At 54.3% G+C, this 14,280-nt stretch overlaps 1 protein-coding gene across 6 annotated transcripts in view; it reads right to left on the bottom strand.

Annotated features, from left to right (window-relative positions):
* LOC140408279 (electrogenic sodium bicarbonate cotransporter 1-like) overlaps positions 1-14,280 on the bottom strand; it is a 356,190-nt gene that overhangs the window by 270,590 nt on the left and 71,320 nt on the right. For all 6 annotated transcript variants that reach the window (XM_072495256.1, XM_072495257.1, XM_072495258.1 and 3 more), the window contains exon 4: positions 1,507-1,639. In XM_072495256.1, coding sequence (XP_072351357.1) covers positions 1,507-1,639 — 133 coding nt within the window. The remainder of the gene's footprint in view (positions 1-1,506; positions 1,640-14,280) is intronic.

Below are 14,280 nucleotides of genomic sequence, written 5' to 3'. Positions count from 1 at the left end.
ATTCACAACATTATTTGTAAAGTGTAACTCTCCTCCACTCACTGCATTCTGCTGGAGGAACCGGCCAGCAGTTATCGGGGGACTTTGCTGTATTATTATTATTATTAGTTTCAGTTACAAGTTCAAAGACTCTTTGGCGAGAAAATAAGACTCTATTTGTGAATAGATTAAACCACAAGTCAGGTCCCTGGCTCCAGTTCACCGACAGGTACATTGTTGTCATTTTTCGCTCTGTCGTCAAGTATTCGGAGAGAACTGCAGCTTTGTGACACGATGGGCAGAATGGCCTCCTTCTGTGCCATAATACTTCTGTGATTCTTCACCATTCTAGTTAAGGAGTAGGTCAGTGTTCCTCTTCACAAGTATCAGTGTTACATTACCTCAGCAGCCAAACATTTTGAGGAGATTTTACAATTCTTAAAAAATCTTGAGAAGCGGACGTCGTTAGCCGCCCATCCCCCATGATAATAAAATCACTTGCATTAGCGTCTGACGCAACCTCAGGATGTCCGAAACGACGTTACAGCCAATGCAGTACTTTTTGAAGTGTAGTCACCGTGGACTCCACACCTGCAGATGGTGGGAGAGGCCTTATGGCTTGAACTGTGAAGCCTCAAACTCTCAATCTGATGGGTTTCCATGTATGTCAGACATCTGGTGAACCTGGAGCCAATATTTATTACTCAACTCTCAAATTTGCCCAATCTCATTGGGTCATTGATCACATTGCTGTTTGTGGGATCTTGCTGTGCGCTAATTGCCTGCTGTACTCCCTACAGCTTTCTGACGAGAGGTATTGTAGGCCTCATCAAAAAAGAAAAAGGAGGCATTTGTCAGGGCTAGAAGGCTGGGAACAGACGAAGCCTGTGTGGAAATAAGGAAAGTAGGAAGGAACTTAAGCAAGGAGTCAGGAGGGCTAGAAGGGGTCACGAAAAGTCACTGGCAAGTAGGGTTAAGGAAAATCCCAATGCTTTTTACACATTCATAAAAAACAAAAGGGCAGCCAGGGAAAGGGTTGGCCCACTGAAGGACAGGGGGGGGAATCTATGTGTGGAGCCAGAGGAAATGATGAGGCCTAGGTTTAAGGTGCGAGGGGCCAGGTTTAGAGTAGATGTACGAGGCAAGTTTTTTACACAGAGGGTAGTGGGTGTCTGGAACTCGCTGCCGGAGGAGGTGGTGGAAGCAGGGACGATACTGAAGGTTAAGGGGCATCTTGACAAATACATGAATAGGATGGGAATAGAGGGATACGGACCCAGGAAGTGTAGAAGATTGTAGTTTAGTCGGGCAGCATGGTCTGCGCAGACTTGGAGGGCCGAAGGGCCTGTTCCTGTGCTGTACTTTTCTTTGTTCTTTGTTCTTTATTACAACAGTGGTTACATTCAAAAGCACTTCATTGGCTTTGCGGGGGGGGGGGGTTCTGAGATCATGAAAGGTGCTATAAAAAATGTAATTCTTCATTTTTATTTTAATTGGGAATTTTCTTTACGAGTATGTTCTCCCTACCTGGCGGTCTCCTTCCACTCCATCTCTTGCCCATCAACAGCCAAAAGTTCGTCCAGTTCCGTGAAGAGCTGAGGAGCGGGACTCTCGTCATCTTCACCGAGAATGAAGCGAATCCTCTCAGCTGCTGGTGAAACTACAGTGGTAGACATGGTGCTGTTAACCACGATGGAATGAATCACACACAACGACAATGTACATTTATGTGGCACTTTTAATGTAGTTAAAAATATGTCCAACGCCCTTCGAAGGAAAACCTGACAAGAATTTGACACTGAGCCACATCAGGAAACCTTAGGGCAAATGACCAGGACTTAATCAAAGAGTTAGGTTTTAAGGAGCATCTTGAAGGAGGAGAAGATGGAGGGGTTTAAGAAGGGAATTTCAGAGCTTAGAGCCCAGACAGATGAACCTCATGACTGGCATAGGCTCGGAGGGCTGAAGGGCCTGTTCCTGTGTTGTATTGTTCTAGGTCCTATCAAACCACCAATGGTCAAGCAAAGAAATGAGGGATTGTCAGGGGCCAGGACTGTTGTAGTGCTGCAGACGGTTACCGAAAGAGAGAGAGGCTGACTTCAAAACACGGCAGCACAGTGGTTAGCACTGTTGCTTCTCAGCGCCAGGAACCCGGGTTCGAATCCCAGCTTGGGTCACTGTCTGTGCGGAGTCTGCACCTTCTCCCCGTGTCTGCGTGGGTTTCCTCCGGGTGCTCCGGTTTCTTCCCACAAGTCCCGAAAGACATGCTTGTTCGGTGAATTGGACATTCTGAATTCTCCCTCTGTGTACCCGAACAGGCGCCGGAATGTGGCGACTCGGAGCTTTTCACAGTAACTTCATTGCAGTGTTAATGTAAGCCTACTTGTGACAATAATAACGATTGTTATTAAGGACAAGAAATTTACATTCTGCTCTAATATCCAGAGACATTGGGCTTCACTACTAACTTCACAAACTATAATTAATCATTTTAATCACATATTACTAAATTGCATCAATTGACAAATACAAGTTTTTTTTATAGCACAAGATGGTGATGGAGTGATGAGTTTGTTGGGTTGTTGGAGGAGGTTAAGGGGGACCTTAAAAGGTGGGATGCGCTGCACCTGACATTGGCGGGGAAGGTGCAGGTGGGGAAGATGAACACGCTGCGAAGACTCAAGTTTGTGTTTCAGTTCCTACCGATTTCCCTCCCCAACGTGGATGCATTAATCTCAGAATTTGTGTGGGCGGGACTGTGCCGAGGGTGAACAGGGCTCTTCCCGAGGCGGGAAAGGGGAGCTGGCGCTCCCTAATTTGTTGCGTTATTGTTAGGCAGCGAATGTGCAGAAGGTGAGACAATGGTGGGGGGGGAGGGGGCAGATTGGGTCAGGTTAGGAGGAGGAGTCTCGCAAGGTTACCAGCCTGTGGGCTCTGGTGACGGCCCCGCTGCTGCTCACTCCGAGGGGGTACACGAGGAATTGTCTATAAATATTTGCAACCAGCTGAGGAGGCACTTTAAACTGGGTCACATGTCGGTGATGACTCCACTGGATGGGAATCATCACAGGTTTATGCTGGGTGGGGGGGGTGGTGATAGATGGGATGTTTAGGAGATGGAGGGAGGAGGGGTTTGTGCGGGCCAGGGACATGTTTGCGGAGGGGCAGTTTGCTGGGTTAGAGGAGCTACGGGTGAGGTTTGAGCTATAGAGTGGGATTGAGTTTAGATATTGGCAGGTGCGGGACTTTGTGCGCAAGGAGCTGCCCTCGTTCCCCAGGTACCGGAGTATACACTTTTGGAGAAAATGTTGCTCCTAGATGAGGGGGGTTATAATGGGATTGGGATATATTTGGGTGGTTGGGGGAGCAGGGCCTTTTAAGATGGTGCACAGGGTCCAAATGACTCGGGCCCAGACTAGTGTTTTTTTTCCGGGGGTAGCGGATGGGTGCGAGAGGTGTGGGAGGGGGCCGGCGAACCATGCCCAAATGTCTGGGGGTGTGAGGAGTTGGAGAACTTTTGGGAAGCGATGTTCGGGAGGGAGCCTTCCGAGTATTGTACGGGTTGAGATGAAGCCGGATCCGATGGTGACGATCTTTGGGGTGCCGGAAGAGCCGTAGATGCTGGTGGGAATGGGGACTGATGGCGTGGCCTTCGCCTCTCTGATTGCCCGGTGACAGATACTTCTGAATCGGAGTTCGGCTACACCACCGGCCGGGGGGCGGGGGGGGGGGGGGGGGGGGGGGGGGGGGGGGGGGGGGGGTACGGCCTGGCTGGGAGACTAGTTTCTCAGGTTGGAGAAAATCAAATTTTGCCCTAAGGGGGTCAGAGGAGGGCTTTGAGGTACGGTGGAGGTGTTCATGGCTATATTTGAGGAGCCGTTTGTCACGGGGAGAGGGTGGAGTGAGGGGGTGGAGTAAATGGGGAAAAATGTACAAACTGTATATTCTGTTGGATCTTAAGGTTGTGTTATTATGTTGAATATATTTGGAATAAAAATGTAAAAAGATAATGGAGCTGGAAAAGAAATGTAAGAAATAAATTATTCCAGCATCTCCGACTGAGGCGTATCGACCAGAAAACTGAGGACTGATCCCTGTGTCTGCTGAGTTTGCAGCAGGGGTCTAGAGAATCTCAGGACTGGGAGAGGCCGTGGTAAAATCAAGTCCATGTCCCTGGTTCCATCTGATATTTACCAAATTATTCTGGATGATGTCCAAGCTGCTTGCTACTCACAAACTGTCTATCCAAAATTCAAGGTAGAACGAGGTGTAGTGTTGACACAATTGAGCGCTACAACCTCTGGCCTGTCTTGAGGAATGCCACCTTTCACTAAATGTATTTCTGGAGGTTATAATCACATGACTTGCCCCCCCACGCTCCAGTTATTAGTCGGCCAACACGTTCATCCTTGTGACATGCGCCCTTCCCAACAATTGGAACGCAAAAAAAGTCCAATTCGATGATGCTTGCCTGTCTTTGTCTCCCCATTTTCAATAGATTTTTCCTCTGGCAAAGGAAAATCTTCAATCAATATTACCAAAAAAAAAAATCACAGCTTTTTTCCTCCAGGGTCCTGGAGATTGATCTTCAATTCTTGGAGACTCCCGGCCAATCCTGGTGGGTCGGCAACCTCACCCACCTCTGGTCAGGCCCCAGCTGGAGGGTTGTGTCCAGGTCCGGCCATCGTACTTGCGGAGGAAAGCCAAGGTCTTGGAGAGGGTGCAGTGGTGATTTTACTGGATTGATTCCAGGGAGGAGGGACATCAGTTACATGGAGAGAAGGAAGTCCAGAGGGATTGTTGTCCTCAGAGCAGAGCAGGTTGAGGGGAGACTTAATGGAGGCGTTCAAAATTGTGAGGGGTTTTGATAGAGTAAATAAGGAGAAACTGCTTCAGCTGGGAGTGACTAGAGGACGCACAACTAAAATAATTGGCAAATGATGTAGAGGGGGGAACGAAAAGAAACCTCTTCACACGGAGGGTTGCTGTGATTTGGAATGCACGATTTGAAAGGGTGATGAGAGCAGATTCCCTTGGATGTTTCTAAAGGTAAGCGGATCTATGCTTGAAGGCGACTAATTTGCAGGGTTATGGGTGTGGTAATAAATTGGGCAATTCCTTTAAAGAGCTGGACAGGCGTGATGTGCCGATAAGCGTTGTTCCGTACCGTACGGCCTATCATTCTAATGCTGGCCCCCAATGCTGCATCTCAGGTCGGAGCGGAGCAAAAAGGCAAATGGCCCGTCAAAAGCTTTCAAGAAAAATGGGGTCATTGGAGTGAGGCACTGGAGAGTTGCTGGCAGCTGACTCACTAAATAAAACTCTGGGAGTGAGTCATGAACGGACAAGTTCAGAAACACACACAGGTTGTGTCAATTTTAGGCACAGGACATTATCACGCAAAGCATCCCGAAGGCAGTCAAAACTTGCAAGTCATTTTTGTAAAGGTTAGAAAGCCATTCTGATTGCCGACAACCCTTGTCCCTCCACTCGCAATGTTGACACTTCAAGGTGTGTGCGTCACTCAAAAACCAGAGGAAGCAGGGCAAGGGAATCATTTCAACATCAGCCTGAAAACTATTTTAATACTCCCATAAAATGCCCCGGACATTTCCAGTCTTCTATTTTGCACAACATTTACCAGTGTTTAAACACCTCCAATAGTAAGTAACCTGTTAAATTTGGGATTGTTTTTGAACATGTTGCAGCCAGGACAGAGCACTGAATCCAGGAACGGTGATGAAAGAATGAGGGGCGGGATTCTCTGATCCTGAGGCTAAGTGTTGACGCTGTCGGAAATGGCGTCGCGTTTCTCGACGGCGTCAACACGGCCTCAGGATCAGCAATTCTGGTCCCGACAGGGGGGCCAGCACGGCACTGGAGCGGGTCACGCCGCTCCAGCTGCTGATCCCCGCGTGAACAGGGTGCTGCGGGACCCGCGCATGCGCAGCGGCACCGGCGCCAACGCGCGCAGGGCTACAGGGGCCGGCGGGGAAGAAACGAGGTCCCCAGCCAGAGAGGCCGGCCCGCCGATCGGTGGGACCCGATCACGGGCCAGACCACATCGGAGGCCTGGGAGGGGCCTGCGGACCCCCCCACCCCCCACCCCTCCCCCACAGGCAGCCCCCCCCGACCCTCTGCGGAGAATCACGTGCCGGCGTCGGGGCGCGTGGCGCGATTCCCGCCGGTCGCGGGGATTCTCCGGCCCGACGCCGGGCTGAGAGAATCCCGCCCGAGATGCTGACTTGGGCAACATTACCAATGACCGTCCAGAATTTCCTGTCCTCTCTGGGCACTGAAGCTCCAAGATGCTGCAGCGAGTGGTAACTTAGAGCAAATCACAGACAGGGGCATTAAGAAAGTTGCTTTCTTAATGTTTGTTTTCTTTGAATATTGATTTGCTTTCCAATTGGCCATGGGTAGGACGTGCAAGTGGGGATGGAAATACCAGGCGACCAGGCTGGGAGGCCGGGGGGAGGGGCGTTTGATACCAGAGAATGTGGCAAAACCTCCCGGCATGAGTCCACGCAGGGTTGGCAACCTTCTGTTCAAGGGAGGTTTTGGCCAATGATGGGAATCTGCTCAATGTTGGCAGTGACAGAGGGATCGGAGGCCTCAGGCCAAATCATTTCTTATTCCAAGCCTATATTACAAAACAGCTGGTGCAGAATAACAGGTGAAGCGAAAACTGTCTCAGAATATCCCAAAGTGCTTTATAGAATCATAGAATCCCTACAGTGCCGAAGGAGACCATTCAGCCCATCGAAACTTCTCCGGCCCTTGGAAAGAGCACCCTTCGTAAGCCAACGCCCCCACCCCGTTCCCGTTTGGACACCAAGGGGCAATTTATCATGGCCAATCCACCAAACCTGCACATCTTTGGACTGTGGGAGGAAACCGGAGCACCCGGAGGAAACCCACGCACACACGGGGAGAACGTGCAAACCCCGCGCAGTCACCCGAGGCTGGAATCGAACCCTGGCCCCTGGAGCTGTGCAATCATTGTCCCGCCAATGAAGTACTTCTCCTCAATGTAGAAAACCTGACAGCCAATTTACTGTTTGTGGGATCATCCTGGCACAATATGTTAATTTGGTTCTTAGTGATGTAGTTAAATGATCAATATTAACTCTGGATACCAGGTAGGACACCCATTCCCTCCGAGTACTTTACTGACAGTTATGTGGCTGCAAAATACGCAGGAACCGGGGCGGGATTCTCTGATCCTGAGGCTAAGAGTTGGTGCCGTCAGAAACGCCGCGCTTCCCGACGGCGTCAACCCGGCCTCAGGATCAGCAATTCTGGCCCCTACAGGGGGCCAGCACGGCACTGGAGAGGTTCACGCTGCTCCAGCTGCTGATCCCAGCGCGAACTGGGCGCCGCGGGACCCGCGTATGCGCAGTGCCTTCCTTCAACACGTCGGCCCCGATGCAACATGGCGCAGGGCTACAGGGGCCGGCGCGGAAGAAAGGGGGCCGCCAGCCAGAGGGGCCGGCCCGCCGATCGGTGGGGACCGATCGCGGGCCAGACCACATCGGAGGCCCCTCCCCGGGGTTGTACCCCCCCCCCCTCCACCTCCACAGGCTGCCCCCTTCCACGCCGAGGTCCCGCCGGTTGCGAGCAGGTGTGAATGGTGCCGGCGGACTCGGGTGTTTTATGACGGCCGCTCGGTCCATCCCGGGCAGAGAATCGGGGGGGGGGGGACGGGGACCGCGTGGAGCAGCCCCAGACCGGCACCGCGCCAACCATGCCGGCGCCAATGGCGCCGATTCTCCGCTCTGCGTGCCAGCGTCGGGGCCGCGTGGCGGGATTCACGCTGGTCGCGGGGATTCTTCGGCCCGGCCCCGAGCTGAGAAAATCCCGCCCTGGGTTTAGCGTCTCATCCATAACATGTTAACATCCATCCAATTTTGGCACCTCCAACAGTGCTGCACCCCGTCAGTGCAGCACCCCATCAGTGCAGCACTCCGTCAGTGCAGCACCCCGTCAGTGCAGCACTCCTTCAGTGTAGCACCCCGTCAGTGCAGCACCCCGTCAGTGCAGCACTCCTTCAGTGTAGCACCCCGTCAGTGCAGCACTCCGTCAGTGCAGCACCCCGTCAGTGCAGCACCCCATCAGTGCAGCACCCCGTCAATGCAGCATCCCATCAGTGCAGCATCCCGTCAGTGCAGCACCCCGTCAGTGCAGCAGTCCGTCAGTGCAACACCCCGTCAGTGCAGCACTCCGTCAGTGCAGCACTCCGTCAGTGCAGCAGCCCGTCAGTGCAGCACCCCATCAGTGCAGCAGTCCGTCAGTGCAGCACTCCGTCAGTGCAGCACCCCATCAGTGCAGCACTCCGTCAGTGCAGCACCCCATCAGTGCAGCACCCCATCAGTGCAGCACTCCGTCAGTGCAGCACCCCATCAGTGCAGCACTCCGTCAGTGCAGCACCCCGTCAGTGCAGCACCCCATCAGTGTAGCACTCCGTCAGTGCAGCACCCCATCAGTGCAGCACTCCGTCAGTGCAGCACCCCGTCAGTGCAGCACCCCACCAGTGCAGCACCCCATCAGTGCAGCACTCCGTCAGTGCAGCACCCCATCAGTGCAGCACTCCGTCAGTGCAGCACCCCGTCAGTGCAGCAGTCCGTCAGTGCAGCACTCCGTCAGTGCAGCACTCCGTCAGTGCAGCACTCCGTCAGTGCAGCACTCCGTCAGTGCAGCACCCCATCAGTGCAGCACTCCGTCAGTGCAGCAGTCCGTCAGTGCAGCACCCCATCAGTGCAGCACCCCGTCAGTGCAGCACTCCGTCAGTGCAGCACTCCGTCAGTGCAGCACCCCATCAGTGCAGCACTCCGTCAGTGCAGCACTCCGTCAGTGCAGCACCCCATCAGTGCAGCACCCCGTCAGTGCAGCACCCCGTCAGTGCAGCACTCCGTCAGTGCAGCACTCCGTCAGTGCAGCACTCCGTCAGTGCAGCACCCCATCAGTGCAGCACCCCGTCAGTGCAGCACCCCGTCAGTGCAGCACTCCGTCAGTGCAGCACTCCGTCAGTGCAGCACTCCGTCAGTGCAGCACCCCATCAGTGCAGCACTCCGTCAGTGCAGCACTCCGTCAGTGCAGCACCCCATCAGTGCAGCACCCCGTCAGTGCAGCACCCCGTCAGTGCAGCACTCCGTCAGTGCAGCACCCCATCAGTGCAGCACTCCGTCAGTGCAGCACCCCATCAGTGCAGCACTCCGTCAGTGCAGCAGTCCGTCAGTGCAGGACCCCGTCAGTGCAGCACCCCGTCAGTGCAGCACTCCGTCAGTGCAGCACCCCGTCAGTGCAGCACTCCGTCAGTGCAGCACCCCATCAGTGCAGCACCCCATCAGTGCAGCGCTCCGTCAGTGCAGCACCCCGTCAGTGCAGCACTCCGTCAGTGCAGCACTCCGTCAGTGCAGCACCCCATCAGTGCAGCGCTCCGTCAGTGCAGCACCCCATCAGTGCAGCACCCCGTCAGTGCAGCGCTCCGTCAGTGCAGCACCCCATCAGTGCAGCAGCCCGTCAGTGCAGCACCCCGTCAGTGCAGCACCCCGTCAGTGCAGCGCTCCGTCAGTGCAGCACCCCATCAGTGCAGCACCCCATCAGTGCAGCACTCCGTCAGTGCAGCACCCCATCAGTGCAGCAGCCCGTCAGTGCAGCACCCCGTCAGTGCAGCACTCCGTCAGTGCAGCACTCCGTCAGTGCAGCACCCCATCAGTGCAGCACCCCGTCAGTGCAGCAACCCATCAGTGCAGCACCCCGTCAGTGCAGCACCCCATCAGTGCAGCACCCCGTCAGTGCAGCACCCCATCAGTGCAGCACTCCGTCAGTGCAGCACCCCGTCAGCGCAGCACTCGGTCATTGCAGTACTCCGTCAGTGCAACACCCCGTCAGTGCAGCTCCCCGTCAGTGCAGCACCCCGTCAGTGCAGCACCCCGTCAGTGCAGCACCCCGTCAGTGCAGCACTCCGTCAGTGCAGCACCCCGTCAGTGCAGCACCCCATCAGTGCAGCACCCCATCAGTGCAGCACCCCGTCAGTGCAGCACTCCGTCAGTGCAGCACCCCGTCAGTGCAGGACCCCGTCAGTGCAGCACTCCGTCAGTGCAGCACCCCGTCAGTGCAACAGCCCGCAGTGCAGCATCCCGTCAGTGCAGGACCCCGTCAGTGCAGGACCCCGTCAGTGCAGGACCCCGTCAGTGCAGCACCCTGTCAGTGCAGCAGCCCGTCAGTGCAGCACTCCGTCAGTGCAGCTGTCCGTCAGTGCAGCACTCCGTCAGTGCAGCACCCCGTCAGTGCAGCACTCCGTCAGTGCAGCACCCCGTCAGTGCAGCACTCCGTCAGTGCAGCACTCCGTCAGTGCAGCACCCCGTCAGTGCAGAACCCCGTCAGTGCAGCACCCCGTCAGTGCAGGACCCTGTCAGTGCAGCACTCCGTCAGTGCAGCACTCCGTCAGTGCAGCACCCCATCAGTGCAGCACTCCGTCAGTGCAGCACCCCGTCAGTGCAGCACCCCATCAGTGCAGCACCCCGTCAGTGCAGGACCCTGTCAGTGCAGCACCCCGTCAGTGCAGCACCCCGTCAGTGCAGAACCCCGTCAGTGCAGCACCCCGTCAGTGCAGGACCCTGTCAGTGCAGCACTCCGTCAGCGCAGCACTCCGTCAGTGCAGCACAACATCAGTAGTTAGCACAATTGCTTCACAGCTCCAGGGTCCCAGGTTCGATTCCGGCTTGTGTCACTGTCTGTGCGGAGTCTGCACATCCTCCCCGTGTCTGCGTGGGTTTCCTCCGGGTGCTCTGGTTTCCTCCCACAGTCCAAAGATTTGCAGGTTAGATGGATTGGCCATGATAAATTGCCCTTAATGTCCAAAAAGGTTAGGAGGGGTTACGGGAAGAGGTTGAAAGTGTGGGCTTAAGTGGGGTGCTCTTTCCAAGGACCGGTGCAGACTCGATGGGCCGAATAGTCTCCTTCTGCACTGTAAACTCTATGATCAAATATACCCACTGAATCTTGTGAAGGGAAAGACTATTTTAAACCCCAATTTATTGAACTCACTAACTATCTATTAAATTTGAGAGCCAAGGCAATATTGTGCCTCGCCCAGGATCAACAGGACTCCACAACGACAGTGAAGGAGTTAACAAATTGGATTGCCTTCTGGTAACCAAGCCTTGGCTAAACAGTAACTCTTAGTAACCACATTCACACATAAATGTTTAACCACCTCCCAGTTACATCAGACTTTCAGAAGTATAAAGATCAATAATTCATACATTTCATAATCCGTTTTAATATCAGAGTGAAATCTAAACTATCAGCAGATATGTACTGAGCAAATTCTAACTTATTAACAAATGGTTTGTTTGTTTCGTTCACCAAGAACTGATATTTTAGAGGATTGAACATAGTGTGGGTTAAAATAGGGTAGACCACCAGTGGTGTAAATATGTATCATGGGCGAAACTCTCCAGTATTGGCGCGATGTCTGCCGACTGGCGCCCAAAACGGTGCAAATCAGTCGGGCATCTCGCCGCCCCAAATGTGTGGAATGCTCCGCATCTTGGGGGGCCGAGCCCCAACCTTAAGGGGCTAGGTCGGCGCCGGACGAATTTCCGCCCCGCCAGCTGGCGGAAAGGCCTTTGGTGCCCCGCCAGCTGGCGCGGAAATGACATCTCCGGGCGACGCATGCGCTGGAGCGTTAGCGGCCGCTGACGGCATCCCCGCGCATGCGTAGTGGAGGGAGTCTCTTCCGCCTCCGCCATGGTGGAGACCGTGGCGAAGGCGGAAGGAAAAGAGTGCCCCCACGGCACAGGCACGCCCGTGGATCGGTGGGCCCCGATCGCGGGCCAGGCCACCGTGGGGGCACCCCACCGGGGTCAGATCACCCCGCGCCCCCCCCCCAGGACCCCGGAGCCCGCCCGCGCCGCCTTGTCCCGCTGGTAAGGTAGGTGGTTTAATCTACGCCGGCGGGACAGGCATTTTAGCGGCGGGTCTTCGACCCATCCGGGCCGGAGAATCGAGCGGGGGGGCACGCCAACCGGCGCGGCGCGATTCCCGCCCCCGCCGAATCTCTGGTGCCAGAGAATTCGGCAACCGGCGGGGGCAGGATTCACGCCAGCCCCCGGCGATTCTCCGACCCGGCGGGGGGTCGGAGAATCTAGCATCATATGTATGGAATCAGGGGCGGGATTCTCCGAGGGGTTGGATTACGAGGAGAGGTTGAGTAGACTGGGACTGTACTCATTGGAATTTAGAAGGATGAGGGGGGATCTTATAGAAACATATAAGATTATGAAGGGAATAGACAGGATAGATGCGGGCAGGTTGTTTCCACTGGCGGGTGAAAGCAGAACTAGGGGGATTAGCCTCAAAATAAGGGGAAGTAGATTTAGGACTGAGTTTAGGAGGAACTTCTTCACCCAAAGGGTTGTGAATCTATGGAATTCCTTGCCCAGTGAAGCAGTAGAGGTTCCTTCATTAAATGTTTTTAAGATAAAGATAGATAGTTTTTTGAAGAATAAAGGGATTAAGGGTTATGGTGTTCGGGCCGGAAAGTGGAGCTGAGTCCACAAAAGATCAGCCATGATCTCATTGAATGGCGGAGCAGGCTCGAGGGGCCAGATAGCCTACTCCTGCTCCTAGTTCTTATGTTCTTATGGCAGAGAATTGTGCCTGTACGGGTTCTTTGAAAAAGCTTGGGCTGGATTCTCTGTTTTTGGGACTATGTCCCCAAGCCGGCGTCGAAACTGTGGACTTTCACACCAGTTTTTGGGCCACATATTCGTAGCCCTGCAGGGGGTTGGCAGGGACCCCGCGTAAATCTAGCAACTTCTGCTGCAGATACGGGCCCTCGCAATTCCGGGTCGGAGGCCGCGCTGCACATGGCGATGGCCTCCAGCGGCTGCACCATGCTCCATGGCGGACTCAGACCGTGGAGCTGAACCCTAAAAATAGACCCCCCCTGATCAGCCGTGCGCCCAACCCTGACCGCACGCCCGAACATTGCCCAGCCGCGTATAAGGCCCCCTTTACCCTGCGGTCAGCCCGCCCCCGCCCAGTGCACCCACGGACTGCGTCCGCAGCCACCACGCTAGTTTCCTGACCGGCAGGCCCACATTAGAGCCACGCCGTCGGGGCTTCGGCTGGTCAGGGCGGAGAATGGCGGGGCGGGCCTCCAGCAAGGTAGGAGCGAGGCGGCAGCATGTCGCTTTTCAGGGCCCGCAGAATCGGGGAACCCCCAGTCCCAATCCCGTGTGGGGGAAATGAATTCTCCGCCGCCGCGCCGAACCTGATTTCGGCGTGCGGAGAATTTAGTCCCTTCTTTTTAAAAAGAACCATTTGCTCACGGGGTGTAAGCTGTTGAGGCTAGCATTTGTGGCCATCCCTAATTACCCTTGAGAAGATAGTGATGATCTTCAATTCTATCAGCAGATCTTTCTGTCCCATTCTCCCTCAGCTGTTGATCCAGCTTCCCCCTCAGTGAATCTAAACTATTTAGCTCATCCATTTCCCCATGTAGCCAGTCCCACATTCTCACCACTCTCTGGGTGAAGGAATTTCCTCTTTGGATTTATGAGTGATGGACTCAAGTTTTACTCTTGGTCTTAATGGAGACATTTTCTCCCTGTGCCTGGTCTAAAACCGTTCATAGTTTTGAAGGCCTCGAAAAGGTCACCCCCTCGGCCATCGCTTTACGAGACACCCAGCCTGTTCATTCTTCCCTGACTCGGCCTCTGAAGGACAGACACAGTTCCTGGATGAAGGGAGAATAATAGCAGTTCCGATCAGCCTATCACCACCTACAGCAGACAGGCCCAGGGTGCAGGAGGAAGAGAAATGGGGATGGGGACAGTGGATGGGAGGCCCCATTACGCTTCCCTGGCAGGCATGCAACAGGCCGTCAGGAGCAATAGAAAAACTGAGACCAGAGCAAAGTTTGGATTGGATTTGTTCATTGTCACCTGTACCAAGGTACAGTGAAAAATATTGTTCTGCGTATAGTCCAGGCAGATAATTCCATACATGGATAAATAATATAGAGCATACATAAATACACAATATAAATACATAGACATAGACATGGGGTGAAGCATACAGAAGTGTAGTACTACTCAGTAGAGAAGATGTGTGAAGAGACTTTCGTATCTCCTGCCCGATGGAAAAAGTTGGAAGAGTGAATAACCCGGTGGGAGGGATCTTTGATGATGCTGCCCGCTTTCCCAAGACAACGGGAGGTGTACACAGAGTCAATGGATGGGAGGCAGGTTCGTGTGATGGACTGGGCGGTGTTCGCGACTCTCTGTA

The sequence above is a fragment of the Scyliorhinus torazame genome, chromosome 3 (assembly GCF_047496885.1).
Source record: "Scyliorhinus torazame isolate Kashiwa2021f chromosome 3, sScyTor2.1, whole genome shotgun sequence".
Lineage (NCBI taxonomy): Eukaryota > Metazoa > Chordata > Chondrichthyes > Carcharhiniformes > Scyliorhinidae > Scyliorhinus > Scyliorhinus torazame.
The sequence above is the reverse complement of the archived record's forward strand: the minus strand, read 5'-3'. Positions and strand labels throughout refer to the sequence as shown.